Genomic DNA, 20,104 nt, shown 5'->3' on the forward strand with positions numbered 1-20,104 from the left:
CACTGAGGTGCTGGAGAGTGTCCAGAGAAGGCAGAGAGAGGCTGAGGAGGGTCTAGAGGGTAACTCCAATGAGGAGCGGCTGAGGGAGCGGGGAGTGTTTAGCCTGCAGAAAAGGAGGCTCGGGGGAAACCTTATCTACAACTCTCTGAAAGGAGGGTTAGCCAGGTGGGGTCGGCCTCTTCTCCCAGGCAACGAGTGACAAGATGTGAGGGCACAGTCTTCAGCTGTGACAGGAGAGGTTTAGGTTGACTTCTTCACTGAAAGGGTGATTTAACATTGGAATGGGCCGCCCGGGGAGGCGGCGGAGTCACCGTCCCTGGAGGTGATTCAGGAAAGACTGGATGTGGCACTCAGCGCCATGGTCTGGTTAGCACGGCGGTGTTTGGTCATGGGTTGGACTCGATGGTCTCAGAGGTCTTTCCAACCTCGTTGATTCTGCGTTTCTCTGAGCATGAGCAGCGGCAGCAGGAGGGTGAGCGCTGAGGGCAGCGCGGTGACCTCTGCGGCAAAGGGTGGGCATCAGCGCTAGCCGGGGCTGGGAGCTCCGGGAGTGCTGACCTTGCCTTGCTGCGGGACTCCTAAGGAATCAGAAGCAGCAAAGGTGAAGACCCAGCACGCCTCTCCCGCGGCGGGCAGCTGGGACGGGGCAGCCCGGAGCTGCAGCCTCCCCTCCGGGGCGGAGCGCGGCCCTCGCCCCGCCCGTCCCGACCCGTCCCGTCCCGGCCGCGCCGCTCGCTCCGCGCCTTCGCCATGGCCTTCGCCACCCGCCACTTCGTGCGCGCCGCCTCCTCCGACGCCGCCACGGCGGCCGCCAAGAAGCTGCTCATCAAGCATGTCACGGTCATCGGCGGCGGCCTGATGGGCGCCGGCATCGCCCAGGTGAGCGCGGAGCGGCGGCGGGGCACGGAGGCGCCATGGCGGCCGCGGGGCCCGGCGAGCGCTCGGGGCCGGGCGAGGGGCGAGCCCTGCGGCCAGCCGGGCCTTTCCCGGGCTGCTGCTGCTCCGCCGTGCCCGGCGCGTCTGCGCCCCGCTCGGGCTGCTCGCTCGGGGCTGAGCCCGGCCCGGGAGGGAAAGGGCGGGCATAAGGGAGGGCGAGCTGTCCGCCGGCGGTCCAACATTAATGAAACCCACAAGAAAGCAAACTAGCCCTCGCAGCGCTTCTCTGGAGGTGCTGTAGTTGGTGCTCAAACTCCTCGGCGCTGTGCTTTCCCGGCTGTGTGTGTGTGTGAGGGAAGCAGTGGCCGTGGCTGGGCGCGCCCTGCGCTCCGCTGCCGGAGCTGCGCGTTCGGGTCTGCCTGCTGCCCGGGGTTTACCGAGGAGTGCTGTTCTCTGCTTGCTCAGCTTCCACACTTCTCCTCCTCTTGCTAATCCCCGCATCTCCCGGTAAGACGGGTCGGCGAGCAGAACCAGGGCTGATGGTTTAAGTTGTTTAGGGTGGTTCTTAAGACAATGCGTGGACTAATTGTAAACAGACATTGTGTAATAATATGTGGAAAATCTTGGTCCCAGAAAGAAGCTTCTTCCAACTTGCCAAAGGAGCAGATCAAGTGACATTTTAGACATTTTACCAGTAGAATGCAGCAGCTAAAATGAGCATTTATCTGTTAGTCATCTGCAGAATTTTGAAGTGGTTAATATTTAAATAGGACTTACTTTCCCAGAGTTTAATCTCAGGCCTTTGGCTTCCAAGTTCACCTTTAACTTGGTAGCTTTGGGACATGAAACCAAACAGTCCTGTCAGTGAATTAAGATTTAGGTACTTAGTTAATTCAGAGAAAGAGCCTGTTGCTTAGGATACCAGGGTAATCCACAAACTTGACAGAGAGTAAGGGGAGTAGGCAAACATCCCCAAGTGGAATCTGACACTGAAGCCAGCTGGAGCTCACGAATAGCAGTTCTCCATTTTACTGAATTGATACATTTGCTTCTCAGAACTGAAGATTTCCTACATTCCTGGCAAATCTCTAGCAGGAGGAATACAGAGGCTTATTTTTTTTTTTTTTTTTTTTTTTTTTGCTAAAGGAATAGTTGCTTGTTTATTCACTTGTCTGATAAAAAACACTTCTGTGTATCTTGATACTAAAACCTGAGGCTTCCACTGAAGGAACCACCAAAGAAAAGCTTTGAAGAAAGTTGTTCACATGCATGGAGAAGATGCACACTATGCAAAGCTTATCATTTTTCAGGGAAAGTGAGATGATCTTCATGTTCTATTAGACTGCACATTTTCGGAGAGCAGCTTGTCAAGAGAAACATGTCTGGTATTTGACAAGTTACAGGGGTTGTAGGCTTCTACCAGTGTTAAGGACCCAGGATTGTTTTGCTGGCCATCTGCCTCCAATTTATCAATCTAAAATTAGCTCAATGCAGCAGTGATTATAACACTGAATAGTGTCTCCTCTGTGCTCTGTTAATAAAACTGCTTTTCCTCCCTTTTTGAACACTTAAGAAATTGTGTCTCCTGTCATCTTGCTTTTTCATACTGTCAGGTGAAGCTAACCTCTGCTAAAATGTATGGTTGAAAGCTATAATTTTTGATTCTGCTCTGTGAAAAGCACTTCTGTGTGAGAAATGCATTAATTGACTTCCCAGCACTCGTGTACAGGTTTTCATGATTTTTCTAGTAAAGTGCATTTAATTAAATGTTCTTTAGCTCTCTTTTGCCTAATTGTCTGTCAACACAAATTAATATGATTGATTGTTTTATGACATTGATGTTGAATTGTTTTTTTTTTTAACTTTCAGGTTGCAGCAGCCAGTGGCCACACTGTGGTATTAGTAGACCAGTCAGAAGAAATCCTTAAAAAGTCGACAAAAGGAATTGAAGAGAGTTTGAAGAGAGTGACAAAGAAGAAGTTTGCAGATAAGCCTGAGGTTGACATCTTGTTTATTTCTCTAGGAAAACTTGGGAGAATAAAAACTGCCATATTGGCGTTCTGATATTGCAGTTATGCTTTATAGAGCATATTATTACACTTGCTTAAAAAGAAAACTTTTCCCAGTGTGCTAAAGACCTTGGCTTTTTGGGGGCTTTTTTTGTTTTTTGGTTTAGGAAGGTTGAAAGACGTTTTACCTCATTTTCTTTCCTTAGTAAACTTCAGCCTTGAGATAAAGATTTAAACCAACTTGGTGATCTTTTAAAACAGATGCTAGGTGTGAAATGGAGTCAAATTATTCATCCTAACATAATAGCAAGCAATCTTTGAGTGCTTACCTGTGAATGCACCCATATTGTCCAAAAGCAATTGTCTTAATACCTGAATAAGGAGCTGCTTTTTTTTTTTTTTTTTTTTTTCCCCTAACACTTGGGCGCAGGATTACTGCAAGGGGAAATGAGAGTGCAAGTGTGCAAGTGACACATGTTAGAAGTATAATTTTGCATTTGCGTTGCTGAGTAAGACTTGCATACAGCAAGCCACTGTTGATGTGTCTTTGTATCCTAAGGGTTACTTGTTGCTATGCTTGTTTTGCTAAATTCCACAGCATACTAATTTCTTCTTTTGATACATATTAACATATACAATGTATACTGATACTGGTGACTGCCAGAGAAATGATACAGCAGACAAAAAAAAATGAAAAGGGCTTATTTGCAGGAGTACAGAAGTGCCTGGATAAGTAGAGCATGCATACATAATTATGGGGAGTCTTTTAATAAAAAAGAAAACTGTCCACATAATCCTTGCGATTTCTGTATGACAATATATTCTACCATGTAGTGTTTGTTGTTTTTTTTTTTTAATTTGTACTATGTCTCCATTTACCCTTGGCTGAAAATTTTGCATTTCTGTTTGATTTCTGCCCTCATAAACTGTGTCAACAGATTTACTAGTGAGAAAATAATTTTCCCCACTTTTGCACTGAAACTATTGCTACTGGTTGACCAGCCAGGTGATCACTCAGATTTTGGTGCTGAAGGTTGAACTGCAGCAAGTGGTCTTCCCAAAAGAATGAGTTTAAAGGTCTCCTATTTGCTTCAAAGCAGATTTGATTGGCTAGGAAAGTTTTGTCAGTGAAAAGTATCATGTCTGTACATACTCAAAACTTTCTCATTGATTTGGAAATGTGGCAGACTGCCTGCATTTTTGGGGGCTCAAAAACACTTCAGAGCACATAAGGGGATCTTCATGTAAAAGCAAATTAAATCACTGTAAATAGACATTACAGCTTCTTGAAAATGTTTCAGGCTGGTACTCAGTTCATTGAGAAGACTTTGAAGAACCTCACAACAAGCACAGATGCAGCATCAGTGGTCCACAGCACGGATTTGGTGATAGAAGCCATTGTGGAGAACCTGGAAGTTAAAAATAAACTCTTCAAAACGCTGGATAAGTTTGCTCCAGAGTATGTGTATTTTTCCTGCTACATTTTGAGACTTAGACTGTTTTATTACCTGGTTTTATACGTAGAGTTAGTTCTCTATTGTCTTACCTGCTTTATTTAAAAAAAAGTTTTTCTCTCTTAGACTAGCCCCAGAATATCATGTTAGCATGGAATAGTTGTTGTGTCAGGTGCATATGTTACAAACATGTTACAAACATTCTCAGGTGCATTGCATTGCTTCATTTGTTGTTCCAGGTGTGTTTAGTCATAAAGTTGCCCATCTACTTGGCAAGTTGAAATCTAAATCCACCTGCAAATGCAGAATGGTAGAATGAACTTGTTCCAGTAGGCATGGGTTCTGGTTAACCTTGTGTTCCCATACTTAAATGGGAAATTTGGATGATAAAGTATTTTTTTTCAGCACACCTGACATAAACAAGCTTTAAGAAGTCTCAGTCAGCTCAATAGTGTCTTAAGTGAGCTAAGTTTACTTTGTATTACAGGAGTTTGGAAACAGCTCATTGCTGGTTATTGTGTGTGGTGTAGAAGTGTAGATAGTATTTTAGTATGCTCTCATTGGGTTACTTGCAGTCCCTGGAAATGGCTTTGAACTGTCTTTGATAACTGTTGGAAGCTGCTGTTAAATTGTATCCAAACCCAAGAATGCTGTTAAGGTGAGCATGCGCTCTCAGAAATTTGATCCTTGTAATCGATGATTCAGGATCACAAGACCTTGACTGCTTGCAGGTTGAGATTTTAACTAGTGCAGGTAAATCTGGCGGTATTGGCTAAGAGGTACTCTAGACTGTCTTGGCTGTCAACTGGGCAAGCTGTGCCTTGAATATAATGTCAAGGAGAAAAGATGTTATCATTAGTTGACTTCAGCCTGGGGAGATTTTCAGGCTTTCTCATACTGTCAGTAATTAAAAGTACCTGGTACTTTTGAAAACAATAAATGATCACAAGAGCACAGGGTAACTTGCTATTACTCTGACACACAAAAGTAAGTAGCTGCCTTCTACGTTTATGAGAGTACCTTGTTATGGTTGGATTGTGCCTATTTTGTGCAAATAGATCATTGGTTGCCCGAGTATTTACTAAGCAAATTAGAGTGTACTAAATGGCAAACTGTCTAAACAGTCAGCAGGGAAACATGGGCATAGGGACTTGGTGCCTCATTTAAAAACGTGTGTGTTTGGAACACCTGAGGCTATTTTTCATAAGACTGAGCTGTTTGTCAGCATAGCTGCTGCAAAACATCAAATTTTACATTACAGTGTTAAAAGATACTTGGAGTTGTTCAAATATGCTCCTGTCCATTGCAAAAGGGCAGTGTTTTACAGTTTTTCTGACAAGATGATGAATTTTGCCTGTGAAACATAAGCTGTGTGAAACCCTGCGTTTTTCTTCTTTTGTGCTGTATTTCATGTCTCAAGCATTTCCTCAGCTGCAACATCTACTTGTTCATCTCCCATTTTTGCATGATGAAGACATCTCCAAGGAAAATAAAAATGTCTGAGGGCAGCACTAAACTAAAACATTACATTGAAAAAACGAGGCACAATTCCTCTTCCTTTTTCTTACAAAAGAACTATAATTCCTCTGAAAGTGGACCTGTAACTGAAGGGTGTGGGAAAGCTATTCTTTTTTTGAGAGAAGTTGTGTCTGTGAGTGGGGAGTGAATTTCTCTTTAAGTGTTTAAAGCCAATGTAGTAAGCCAGGGGTGTCTGGCAACCCCAGAGCACCTTGGAAAGTCAGGGTGTTTCTCATCTGGGTAACATCCAGCTGAAACAGTGGATGCTGTTTATTGCATGCCACCAGTCTGAGAATGTACTGGTTCATGTTCTTGAAGCTTTGCAAAATTCCTTGTGTATGTTCTATTCCTCTCAGTGTTATGCTCACCATATTTGGTATTTGTTACTGTTTTACATGGTCATCAGCTTTGAGCAAAGTATTGCAACCTGCTCTTCAGATTTGTTTTCCTTTTCTGCAATTGAGTCAGTCTTGCATTTCCATTTTGAAGAAGGTCAGGCAAGGGTGTTTGTAGACACTGCAGCACTTTTTCAAGCAGGGTCATAACGAATATGACAAAAGAACTTTTGGGTATCCACTTTAAGAACTTCTCTGTACTTGCTTTCTGGTTTTTTTCCTGGAATGTGGGAATGCCCAACAATATTTCTCAGTCTAGGATTTACCTTTAGGTGTGGAAACTCAGCTTGGACCTGGCCACTGTTTTTCAGCTGTTCACTGTGTTAGAATGAATAAACAGTTATAAAACTGTTTCAAAAAGTAGTGTTGTTCAGCGTTTGCTAAGGCGGCTGGGCTGTAGGGGTCAGATTTATTGGAATGGTGTTACTCTTGTGTTCGGCTCTGTTTTTGACGTCTTCCCCTGAGCCACTAGATGGCACCAAGAGAAAGCACTCTGGGGCTAGGAAAACCATCACTGTGGCTTAACTAGTGCTGACTTTCTAAAGCCTTCCAACTCTGCAGTCACCTGAAGCGTGGATTGTGTAATTCTAAGTCACAGAGGCATGAAAATTCTATTTCGAAATCAATTGGTTGGTCAGAGAAGAAAGTGTAACTAAAATGCGCTTGTTCACAGTGCAAATTCAATGGTTTTTTTCTCAAAGTTTTATGTTGTGTGAGGCTACAAGTGTTCACTCACAAAAGTGGTGCTGAGGTAAAATTTCTTGCAGAGGTTAACTCAGAAGCCTAGCAATGATTATATTTCACAAATCAATGTGCCTTATTTTTATATGAATATTTTAATTTTTATATACAGTGGCAAATTTTCAGTGAGGATAAGTGACTTTTGTATGCACAGACCTTGCAAGGTCAAAACTATGAAATGCAGAATGCTCCTTTTAGTACCTCACCTTAGAACAATATAAGGCCACTTGGTGGTGGGCAGATAATTTGTAAGTAGAGTAAACAGGACTTTTCAGGATTTTTAATTTTCTTCACTATAATAAAAAAGAAAACATAGTAAAAAGTGATTCAGATTTTTGTCCTGAAATGTTTTGTTTTAATGCCACTATAAGATGTCCCCGTGACTTGTACATAACTTTTGTGAAAGCTCTATTGTGAAGCTCAGTTACATCTTAGGACAATATAAGCAAAATATCAATGTAGATAAACATTTGTGGAGTCCAGTAGGATAAGTTTTTGAAAGGATATAGAATGCAGCCCAGAATGGAAGGTAGGTTTTCATATCCAATTTAGTTTCTGATTTTGTGATTGGAAGAAGAAGCTATTTCAGTAAGTTTTTGGTGTGATGTCACTATAGTAGTGCTGCTGAGGTTTTGAGATATTTCTGGGAAGAAAAACGCAAACAAATAAAAAAGCCCAAACCATTATAAATTGCAGTTAGTAAAAGTGGTTTATGTCTGCAAAAATATATGTCTTGAAATTTTTGGCATTTTGTTTTGCAGTGTCCTATGCATGGCAAGTCTTATCTTTTCTCTGTTTTTTTCCCTATCAAATCTTTGCTCTGGTGGGAGTTGTACTCATCATGTCTATCATTGATTGTTATAAAACAAAGTAGATTCCAAATTTCCCACAAGACTCCAAAGTGCATTTCTGACATGGCATATGATTTAGTTTCAATAAATGTGTAAATGTATAACAACAAAAATACCGTTGGGTTTCCAGGATTGCTGAAGGAATTACATGGAATGGATTTGGGGAGATAAATAAAATTTTCTATTTGCAGAGTCTTTTTTCTGGCACCTAATAAAAGTATTCAATATACTCCCTTGGGAATCAGAAACTCATATGGTCCCTGCAGTGGTTATTTAATCATTGCTGTGCTTAGACCTCAGGAAAAGACCATGATTAACTGCAGGGATATTTCTGAGAAATCTTGGATGCTTAGCCAATGGATGTCTATTCATGTTTAGTGCATCAGTCTCCTACTGTCATTTATGCAGTCTGTATATTTCTTATTTCCAGGCATACGATATTTGCAAGCAACACTTCATCCTTGCCAGTCACAGAGATGGCAAACGCAACCACCAGGCAGGACCGGTTTGGTGGTCTCCATTTCTTCAACCCTGTGCCTATGATGAAGCTTGTGGAGGTGAGTGTCTCCTGACCACATCTCACAGGGGCTACAATGGTCACATTCCATCGTGGTAGCAGCTGCAGCCCAGCAGTGCAATTGTCAGCAGGGGGATTTCAGTTAGATGGCAGAGCAGATCTCAGTTTACAGCTGTTCTGATAAGGAATTAGCTACCTCTAGTGATAAGAGGGAGGTGCAGTCTCTGTTGAGGGGCAGCTTTAAGAGACAGAAGTAACTCCTTCGGTCTCAAGGCTCCAGAGCTCTCCACTGAACTGCCAATGGAGATGCTGTTTATAGCCAGCATTTCAGGCAGGCAGGCTTGTTCGTAAGAACTGCTGCTGCCAGTGTAGAAATCGATAGAAAATGACGGGAGATGAAATCTGCCTTGTGACATTGTTTCAAAAGTCAAGTGTGTTTGTTTCAATGTTTCCAGCACTACCAGCTGGGGACAGAGGGGCTGGAAATCTGCCTGGTGCAAAAGGACCTGGGAGTGATGGCTTACAGGAGCTGAACCTGAGCCAGCTGTGCCCAGGTGGCCAAGAAGGCCAATGGCATCCTGGCTTGTGTCAGGAATGGTGTGTCCAGCAGGAGCAGGGCAGTGATTGTCCCTCTGTACTTGGCACTGGGGAGGCCACACCTCTAATGCTGTGCTCAGTTCTGGGCACATCACTGCAATAAGAACATTGAGGGGCTGGAGTGAGTCCAGAGGAGGGAAACAGGGCTAAGGAAGGGTCTGGAGAGTAACTCACATGTGCTTTCAAAGAATGGTCCCTTTTACCATCCAGCCATAGTGGCCGAATGGGAAAGTGTCCTAAAGAAATACGTAATTGCAAAATGCTGTATCTATCTTTAAAATAGTGTTCTGTGTCTGTTACATATGTATCCATTGAAGTTGGTTTTTTGCAAAACGTTTTGTGAATTTCTGGAAGAGTGTTCTGGATTACATTGCTGTAATGGGGAAATGAGAGAGATTCTGCTCATAAATATGCTTTATGCTCTCTTTACTTTCCCTCTACCCAGGTCATCAGGACTCCAATGACCAGCCAAAAGACTTTTGAATCACTTATGGATTTCAGTAAAGCAGTAGGAAAGAGTCCTGTCAGTTGTAAGGTGAGCACGTTTTGACTTTATAGTGTTCAGAGGGTCTGTCATTGTAGACTGTTAATTTTAAGGTGGTAGATTTTAGTAGATGTAAGAGCACTTAAAAAATTTCCAGGCTGCTTCTTGTCCAGTTTGTCTTATTAAAAGCAGTTTGACAAAACACCCACATTTACCGCGCATTCTTCAAAGTTCAGTGTCTAGATTTAGGCATCTTGTCTAGAGCAGCAAAACTCACAAATATCAGGGTTTACCCTTTTGGAGTCTTTTTTTCAAGTCCTGCAAAAGCCTAGACTGTAAACCTTAAGCAAGAGCTCATCTTTAGCCCTGCCAGAGACAAGACTGCTGCCTCTTGTACTGTGAGGCAGGTGGAGGAATCCTCTGTGGTGTGTGCTCATTGCAAGTTTTTCTTAAGACTGCACTAACCAGACACGTATAAATCTTCATTGCTCCTCAACTTTGTGGTTTTTTTTCTGTAGAGGAACACCCTACTTCCAAAGCACACTTTTTCTAAATCCATTAAGTTGTGGTCTGGATAGTGTTATGCAAGCTACTGCCTTGAGTTTCCCAGCTCCCAGGAGATATTTGCTCTTAAAAAGGGCCTGCAATCTGGTAATTTACCAGTAATTCACCATCTGGGTGCTGGACTTGAATTCTGGCTGTATTCTCGAATTCTGGCTATATTCTTTGAATTCTTGCTAAGTTGTCCTGTGGCCTTGCTTGACTGATTTCCTGTTTCTATCACAGTTTTGCAGCATGCAATGTGGAGAAGAGGGGAGGAGTTATTATAAATTAGTTTGGACAGAGGATAATGCAGTCTCCATGTCTGAACCTTTCTCTTTTTTAAAAAAAAATTTGCTTATAGAAGAAACATTGCTTGGAATTCTCTGGATTTAATATTGAGATAAAATGGAATGAATAATAAACATCTGAAACAGTAGTAGTATACAAAATAATATTATATTTTCAAAGCTCTTTCTCTTGTGTTTGTATTACTGATTTTGATTAATACTTATGTAAAAGAAGTTCTGTATTCATTTGTTACCTTCTGACAGCATGTGTGTTATCTTTTCAATGTTAGTGCTGATGTTTGCTATTGAAATGATCCTAACTTTCAAAAGTATGGGTCACCAGTGAGCAGAGGGGGAGAAGTAGACTACTTAGTCAGGAGTGTTTCTGGTAATGGACACACACACAAAAGAACTGTTAGGGAAGAACCTGCTTTTCTCCTATCCAGCAGGAAATTGTATGATCAGAATCTTGATAAAGACAAGACTGGCCACATTAAATTGTTTTAAGATTAACTAAGCTGGACTTGTAGTAGTCTTATTGTTCTCAGCCATGATGCCTGTTTATGTGCGGTTCCTTCTTTGAATTTCACAATGTTTTATGTTTTAATACTGAACAGATAAATGGGATAAAAAGTACAGTTCAGAGAGTATCTTAAGTAATGATACAATAAGCGTCTTCACCCACTTTATTTGTCCATATAGTGTTTGAGTGTAGTTCTGGTAAAGTGTTTACTTAGAATCCCTTTTTGATTTTTCGTAGGATACTCCAGGGTTTATTGTAAACCGTCTCTTGGTGCCATATATGATGGAAGCTGTTCGACTTTTTGAGAGAGGTATTTGGTGGGATATTGACTTCAGGGGATGTTGACATGTAACACTGCTAAATGTTCCATTGCTTCAGAAAAGCCTAGGGATTCCCTCAGGATTTTCAGACATTAAAGGCTGGAAGTGAATAGAGAATGTTAACTATGAGCCAACATTTGAAGCTGGAAAGGCCTTGCCTTCACTTTGAAATGTCAGGTTATGCAGAGTTGGAAGGGACTAGTTACTTGTGTGTGAAATTCCTGGTGGTGGAAAATGCTTCTGGCTTGGAGGTGACAAGGTGAGTGTAGTGGCATTGTAAAAATATCCTCTGCCAGCTATTCAGGAAATTCCCACTCTCAATCCCAGGAGGTGTTGATAAAAATGGTTGAGAATCCCATAACGGGACCATCAGTAAACTTCTGCTGCGTTCACTTGTAGGGCTTGTGATACAAACCACCAGTTTTGAGGTAAGTGGTGTGATAGTGTCACACTACAGTACTGGCATAGGAGTGATTTGGGCTCAGCTACTGCCACATGAAAACTCCTGTTCCCCTTCTGTGTCCTTTTTCAGACACAGGTTCTGCAGGAACTCCAATCTCACTGCTTGACTCTTCTGTGTTAATACATACGTGGAAATAATGATGAATCCCCAAAGAAACACTGAATTTTTCAAAGCATTGCTGCTTGTTTTGAAAAGAAGCCAATAATGAATGTAGTGGATAAAGATGAAATTACAGACTATAATTGCTTTTATTTCAAGTGCTCTGCTCGTAGCTGTGTGCTACTAAGAATGTCATTTGAAACATTTTGTTTTTGAAATCACTACTTTTTTACAGATGAAAGCACTCCATTTTCAGGATTCCACCAAATGTGCTTTAAATATTAAAAATCTCTTTTAAAGCACATGGAAGGGATGGTTTGATCTCCCAAAAAAAATAAAACAGCACTACTTGTTTATCCATCAACAGATGTACCTAATTACATCTCAAAGGGAGAAAAGAGCAAATTTAGTGACTTGAAAGGCAAAGACATGAATGCAAGGGGGCATTATTCTTTTAGAAAAAGTCACAGTTTTAAATGAAGTGTATGGGTGTTTCATTGTGTTTAAAAGAGGTGCCTTTGTTAAGTGGCATGTATCATTGTACACATTTCAGGAGACAACAGAACTTTTAATTAAATGCAGAAGAAAACAGTCACTGAGTTTGTATGTTAAAACCAACTGCTTTCTGCCAAAGCAAAATAATATTTTGATTTAATCTTTATTCTTTTTGTATTTTGTCCCACAGTATATTTCCAAACTTGCTAACGTTCATTTGTGAATTTTTAACTCTAATGAAATCTATTTAAAAAGCTGGTTGATGTGTTGAGAAGGCTGATGGCTGTCTTTTAATTCATGTGTTCCGTGAATCAGGTTAAATTTTCATCATATCCTTTGTGTTTATTCTCAGAGTAGATACTTGAGCCAGATTGTCATCTACATTAGAATGAAATTGTGTCTCTTTCCTGGTAACCCCAAGCACTGAAATGCCATTTTATGGGGCCAGTCCTTGAGTTTTTATGTATACAAAATCTCATTCTGTTAAATGTGCACTTTTGCAAAGGCAAAATACCTTTGTATATTAACAGTGATTTATATGGGGGCAATATTATAAATATTAATGTATAGTGGTCTGTACTTCTCTGTTCTTAGTGGAAAAACGAAAATGCAGTCAGTTAAGTTTCTGTAGAAGTCTGCTTTGTACTAGGAGAGACTAGAATGAACTAGGGGTATAGCTGTTGTTTTCCCTTTGACTATTTTTTAATGTATTTTAATGAAACTGTTGGGTGGTCAAGTCCCAAGTTTGACAAAGTGTGACAAATCTGTTGATAGAATGAGTATGTATACCTGCATCAACTGCAAATGAGCTGAGGATTTAGGTGTGTTTGAATTTGGGGAACTGAAATTGTGTTAGAATTAAGTAAGGCTACTCTCCCCAGTTTCTCAGAAATAAAATGTGGCTTTAAAAAAACATTGTAAGCTTTAAAGAGTAAAGGGAGGTATATATAAATTATTACTTCATACAGAACTGTCACTGAAGTTGTTACCTTTACAAGAGAATTTGTAAATTTATTTCTAAGATTCTCTGATCTTAGGTGAATAAATTGCACAAGCTATGTCTGCCAAACTTGTGGACACCCTGAATGCCTGTATGCATCAAGGATAGAGGTTACTTAACAAGTACCTCTGGGGTTTGTATAACTTCACCCTTTTTATAGGATCTGCAGAGAAAGTGCACTGCCTTTATCGAAATACGAGTTAGAAGTATGCAGTAGAGGTGCATCTGCTTTGATAACAGTCTAAAATATGTATTCCCAGCTAAGGAACGAGGTTAAAGTTAACTGTGACATTGTGGCAATGCAGGATTTGTATTTTTATAGGCACAGACTGAAGTAGAAGTAACAAATTTCTGATAATTTAAAAATAATATTAGAATTCATGGATTCAACTGCACCTGCACAGACTTTTCAGGTCTCTCCTATCTGCCACCTCTGATCCCAACAGATATCCTCTGGTGAAAGTTGCTGTAGCTAAGCATGTTACTCAGCTGCTCCTGCTCCCCTCTCCATGCCTGCCTCATCCAGCAGCTGGATATCACTTGTGTTCTGGCAGTTGTAGAGTAAGGGTAGCTCTATCCTGTGCATCACTCAAAAAGCTGCTGCTGATCTCATGAGGCTGAAATTGAGTTGTTTCCTTACTTACCCTGTTCTGCTGCCTCTAAAGGAAGCTCTTGTTTCTTTATAGTGACCAGTTCTTCCTCTAGTCTTTCTGATAGGTTCAGCACAGTATTGAAATGCAAGAGGAAGCCAGGAAAATGGAAAGCAGGCCTGCAGGGCTTGCTGCTTTTTTTTTTTTTTTTTTTTTTTGTGAGAGATTCAGCTTTATGCTCCAGCATGTGTATGCTGACTCCAGTTTTTGTGGCTGTGAAACATGCAGAGATTTCTGTGAAGAGCTGCACCAGGGTGAAATAACACCCTGTTAATTATTTATAAATGGTGCCAAGGAGATGCGGAATCTTCTCTGTTCATCAAACTGTCAATCTTTTCTCTAGGAGATGCATCAAAGGAAGATATTGATGTTGCTATGAAGCTTGGGGCTGGCTATCCCATGGGTCCATTTGAACTGCTGGACTATGTTGGGTTGGATACCAGTAAATACATTATAGATGGTACTGCATGCTTATTTTTTTCTGCCTTCTTTCTTTTTAGCTGAATTGTAGACGTTCTAATGCAAATGTGACTCAATTATTTAAACTGAATGTTTATGGTATAGCCTTTGAACTGCTGAGGAGAAAGGAGTGAGAATTCAGCTCAGAATGCTGTGTGAGTACAGCATTTGTACTGCATGCCTGTATCATTTGTATGTGGGGACAGCAGTGGTGGCTTTGCTGACTTCCTCAAGTGCTATTGGAAAATAATAATAATATTGACATTAATGGTGCTTTATATAACTAAAAAGAATCAGTGGGAACAGTGACATGTATTGGAGGTGAGAAGTTCTGGTCAAAAGCAACAAATGTTGAGACTCCCTATCCTTTTTCCACCAGCCATATTTTCATTCTTAAATAATAGGAAATCCAGTAAATACCTCAAAAGATGTAAGTGAACCATTTCCCTGTCAATTCACTTATTAAGTGGGTGAATGTCAATACAGTAACAAAAACATACATAATCAGTGACAGCTCGTTGCTGATTGTTGTGTTGCTTTGAATGAGCAGCTTAAATATTCTCTGAGGCAGAATGTCACTTTGAAGATGGCATTTTCAGTGGAATCTCTTTTGCTTTTAGTCAGTACTGTGGAGTAGTGTTTTATTGTTCTAAGTGACCATGTGTTTCACAGGTAGAAATTCAACTTGGAATTTCTTTGCACTTGAATTTCTTTTCAGCAGAGCCTTTATTTCCTTGTACTTAACTATGTTTCAAAAGTTCTCCTTAATTCTTTTAAAAAATTCTCATTGTTGGAGATAAGGTGTTTGTGCACTGAGCCTAAAGACTAATTGTTAGATTTGTGCATAATCATCAGTACTGATCTGTGCTTTTTGAAGCTGTACTGAAGGGTCTCAGAGAGGCTAGCGTAAGTTCCAGTCCTTCTTCAGTTTTCTGACTTCTGAATATTTTTCTGAGGAGATGCAGATCTCTATTATCTTTGCATATAAACAGAACTGTTACTAATTCATCCACTTCCCTTCCTTTCCAGGATGGCATTCATTAGAGCCCAACAATCCTCTTTTTGCACCCAGCCCACTCCTGAATAAACTGGTAGAAGAAAAGAAGCTGGGCAAAAAGACTGGAGAAGGATTTTATAAGTACAAATGAACTCCAGACCTCAAGAGGTGTTAAACTATCTGTATATGCTATTCAGCATTGCCATAATACAGGTGTTTAAACCTTCCCAAGGATGGCACAAGCCTTCCTTAGAACATAACTCACTTGTGAACTGAGTGATTGCACTAGTTAACCATGGTCAAAGCTTGATTGAGTAGATTGTTTCTGTCTTGTAATTCTGAAAAGCTTTCTGTGTACCGTGCCTTCATGAAATGTTGATTCTTTTTTCAGGTGCAGTACAGAATGACAAGTGAATTTATGTATTTGAAACATTATTATATTGATGGGGAAAATCCTAAAAATAACCTCACTTTCTTAAAAATAAAATTTTCAACAGTTCTGTATTGAGTGTGAAGGATTGCAGTTGGATGGAGCCCACAGGGTGGCAGTCTCTTCCCATGCTGGCAAATGCAGCCTGCAAAGGCAGTGAGTTGTTTTGTTAGGATTTTTCTTAAGTGCACCACTAATCTGTAGGTGTAAATTACAGTGCCTTGAACAATTATGTTTTGAAGGACATATTTAAAAATAAAGAATCCCACAATGGCAGGCTGTTCCCTGAACAGAAGACTCGCAATAAAGCATTTTAAAGCAGAGCTCATAATTTGTGTTGGGGTTTTCTGGCATTTTCAGTTGGTGGCTGAGGGCCCGCTTTTGCTAGGTGCTGTAGAAACATGATGAAGATTTCTAGGTGATTTCTGTTCTCAGGGTGAAAGCTTCTGAATGTTTTCTAGAGTCCTGTAAATTGGCTCTATTTAAAGTGTCATTTTTACGCATTTACAATACACTGCTACTATAGTTGAGTACTTTCAGGATTGCAATTGGGAATTTGTGCTGTGTAAACAAATAGGTGTGTCTGGCTGCATGAGGCACCTTCTGTTTTGCAACTTCATTTCCTTGGGGCTTAGCAGAGCTGAATTTGTCCATGGTGGGAATGTATTAAATCCTGTCTTTTCTTCAAGTATTGCAGAGCAAGTGGGCCTGAGGATTGGTGTTCAACTCAGTAGTAGTGTTCCTTTACTTTCTGTGTTAAGTGCTTATATATTTTTTTTTCTAACTACAGAAATTATGAATAATTATTTAATGCTAAGTTGCTTCTCCCTCCCTCCTCCATCATCTAATTCAGATTGCATATAAAGAAACTGAGGCTGACAGATGTTAATTTCCTTGCACATGATCACACAAGAAATCTCTCAGTAGAGAATAAAAGTTTTGGTTTATTGGATCCTGATACTTAATATCATCTGATTTTGCACCACTTGTCTTGAAAGAAAATGGTTAAATGAAAGAAACAGTACTGTAGACAGTCTCTTTCCTGATATATTGTTAAATTGACTTGATTTTACTAATATATAGTCCACTTCTTACATATGAAATCTGTTTCACTGAAGGTTCTTAATGCTTGTAGCTCAGTTTAGTGACTTAAGTACTGCAGGGTGAAGTTAGCTTCAGTACTACTGTTTTCAGTAGTAATTGAAAATGGGCGTGTGTATGACTCCTGTGTCATAAAAAAATGCTATGTTTTTTACAAAAATATAATTTAGGCAGAATTAATTTGCTACTGCTCTCCTTACTTGGATGATGATCTTTAATTTGGAAAGGGCTAGGTTTATAGCAAGGCATAGGCTATTTAATGTTAAATGTGCAAAATATTTTTCACTATTAAATGTGATATTTTAGAAAAATAAACTTTCTCTAAAGCAGTGTTTTCCTTTCAGGAGCTCTAACAGGTACAGTATGTGTATATGTAATAAATAGACGAGACCTCAAAAAGGCGTTTGTAAGTTGGACTTGCTATTTGAGGAGAGACTTTCTTAGTAGAATAGGGCCTGTGGAGGCACTTTAATGGTGGGTGGAGATAGTTCATTTTATCAGCATGTGGAGTGCTGTGCTGGGATGAGTGGAGATGAGGTAAAGGGTGAAAACTTCAAATACTCCCTCTTAAATCTAGATCAGAATGCATAGTGGTAATTGAATGACTGTAGCCATTGAAACAAGGTAAGCCTTTTCTTTTGCTCCTCAATGGGGAGGCATGGAGAATGTAGAGGTTCCTTTCAGGGTTCATGGTCATGAGGAAATTAGCCAGAAGTAGGATATTAAATAGTTGCTCCTGAATTTTACAAGAATTTCTACCGTTTTGATAGTTTAAAGATTTCTAGAAAGCTTACAGAATATGTAATGAAAACACGGGGAAGGGGAGTCTCCTGCTGGTCAGTACCTCTGACTAGGGTGTGGTACATTAGACCTGCTCTCACCAGCCAGCTCTCCTTGAGTTATTATTAACAGTGGAAAAGAGATTGTGGAAAAAAATGAGGCATAGAAGAGAAAGGAGGGAAGGGTGTTTGGTTTCCCTCACTGCCTACTTTTAAAACCTTTAGTCTTTATTATCCTTTCTGTCAGCAGGCCTCAGAGATTTAGAGCATTTGCCCCACTTTGGTCAAAGCTTTGGGATGTTTGCTTGGCACAGCTCGAGGGCAGCTTGACAGCCAGCAGCTGAGCAGTCGGACGTGAGCCCGGCGACTGCAGCTGGGAAGATGGCTCCAGATTCAGCATCTGGGTCATTTCAGCTGCCAAATGTGCTCCATCTGTGGTCAACCTAGCTGCTGACACGGCGGGGGAGGAAACAGGAGCACAGCAAATTTTAAACAGGGACTTGAAAGCAGAATCTAAATTGGACAGAGGAGGGTGTTCTGCAGGAGTGGCTTATGGAGTATAGTGCAAGGGGTGGCAGTAAAGTTTGATCTGAAGAGGAATTAAGTGTGTCGAAGTTGAAATCTGATTTCATTTTAACAAGTGAAATATTCTCCATTAATGGCACTGAACACAGTAATGCTTATGTGGGTCAATAGTAACAGCTACACTGTTGAGTGCAGATGTCCTGAAGTTCTGAATCTGCATCTGTGTTTGCAAGTCCTTGAGCTTTCCCAGCATACTACTGTAGGAGACTAGTTTCATTGGAAGATGCAGGTACCAGCTTGCAGTATGGATTTGAATCTGGAATGGAAAGTGGGGTTTGTTGCTTCCTCCTTCCTTCACTGTGGGGTCTTGCAGAACATCAACTTAGTAGGAGCTTACTTGGTAAAACAGCACTGGCAAATAATTTAATGTATATTGATTGTCTGAAGTAATTTAATGAATAGTCTGAAATCAGTATACTTGTCCCTGAAAATGAGTAGCTGTCTTGAAGTGAATAGCCCAGCTCTGTCCAGATGAGAGTTTTGTGAACCTATGCCTTATTTTACAAAGTAGAAAGAATGGTTGACTGAGCAACTGCATAAAATTACTTGAAAAAGTATCTTTTTTTCTTTCATAGATGAGTTCTATTTGTCCCCCAAGCCATCTGACCCAAAGGTTTTGAGGTGACAATGTAAATGCCCTTCAAAAACCAATTAATAGGAGTTAACTCCATTATGTAGCATAGGCTCTTCAGAGCCATGAGATCCAGGACTACCAGCCCTGTACTCCAGCAGTGAATCAGGCTTCTGAAAAGCAAGGTAGTGGCTTCTGAATGAGATTCCGTTGTGGTTTGGGTTTGTTTTTCTAATGCTGTATTTGATGGCTTGTTCTGTGGATAGGGCTCTTACATACCTCCAGGTATCTGTGAAACAGCTGAGGTTTGTCAGTCAATCTCTTCTGGAGATCCACTTACTACAAATTAGTAAATGTTTATCAGGGTGAAGAAGCAAAAAATAAATTTGCTGTATGAAGTTAAATGTAGTGAGAGATGAAGTGTAGTGAGATATGATTGTCTTGTTAAATCTGTATCTTTTACTAGAAGGTGAAGGGCATCTGAAATAGATGTGTTTTGTTTGCCCGCCCAAAAGGTGGTTTTGGTGTGAAAAGGTCTTGTGTGTTCCTGACTTTGTGCCAGGCTTTGGTCAGTAAAGTCTGCAATTGGGTTAGGTGTAAGCTAATGCTATGCAATGTATTCCTGTGGCCAGCTGTGGTGCTGGAAGGGGGGTGCTGGAGCATGGAAGCACTAGCAGACAATCTCTGTTGTTTAATGTGTGCTGCTTGTTCTTGCATCTAGAAAAAGCCATTTCGCAGTACTGAGTGCCTTTAAAGATGTAGGCAAACCAGGAGTTTCTGTAGTTTGTAGAGACCAACTTCACCTAAAAATTTACTGCTGACAGTTTTGGAGCTGATTTTTTTCAAGAGAGTCACCTGTAGCTGTGGTGCTACATTCTTACTTTTCCAGCTAGTGCCAGAGCAGTGACCCACATCTCAGTATTTTTATTCGCTACAGTTTGTAGCCATGTGAGCAATTATAAAACTGACCTGAATAATGCCTTTTCCCTGTGCTTTGTGGAAGAGCTGAGACCAGGAGCAAAAGCAGATGCTGTGATTCTTTTGAGAGCTAGATCTTTTCATGTTGTATGTTCCTTAAGTAGCTTTTCCTGTTGCTCACAGCCAGAGGGACATGCTCCTGCTGCATTTTGTTAGAGAAGGGTTAAGTAGAGCCACAATCTGGTAACTGTAAAGATGATTTGTAGAATGATCTGCCTTGAGCTTTATGATCTTCTCAAAAGTTCATGTCAAAACTGATATCACTCATTATATACCATTTACTGTCCAGTATACTTGTTCATTTGTTAGTGCAATGCTATGCAGAATCTTAAATTAAATGTATGAGATCACAGAACAGTCTGTGATGATGTCAGGTGTCACT

The 20,104-nt window shown here is 40.6% G+C and overlaps 1 protein-coding gene across 1 annotated transcript; it reads left to right on the plus strand.

The window, feature by feature from the left end:
* The first annotated feature begins 677 nt into the window (after nucleotides 1–677).
* Nucleotides 678–15,782, plus strand: HADH (hydroxyacyl-CoA dehydrogenase). Its single transcript, XM_085058362.1, has 8 exons — nucleotides 678–879; nucleotides 2,746–2,874; nucleotides 4,187–4,344; nucleotides 8,275–8,401; nucleotides 9,404–9,493; nucleotides 11,033–11,105; nucleotides 14,166–14,282; nucleotides 15,311–15,782. The coding sequence occupies exons 1-8, from the start codon at nucleotides 751–753 to the stop codon at nucleotides 15,427–15,429; spliced, it is 942 nt and encodes a 313-aa protein (XP_084914488.1). The 5' UTR covers nucleotides 678–750; the 3' UTR covers nucleotides 15,430–15,782.
* The last annotated feature ends 4,322 nt before the right edge of the window (nucleotides 15,783–20,104 follow it).

This window comes from Lichenostomus cassidix, chromosome 4, assembly GCF_008360975.1.
Source record: "Lichenostomus cassidix isolate B80296 chromosome 4, HeHo_3.0, whole genome shotgun sequence".
NCBI lineage: Eukaryota > Metazoa > Chordata > Aves > Passeriformes > Meliphagidae > Lichenostomus > Lichenostomus cassidix.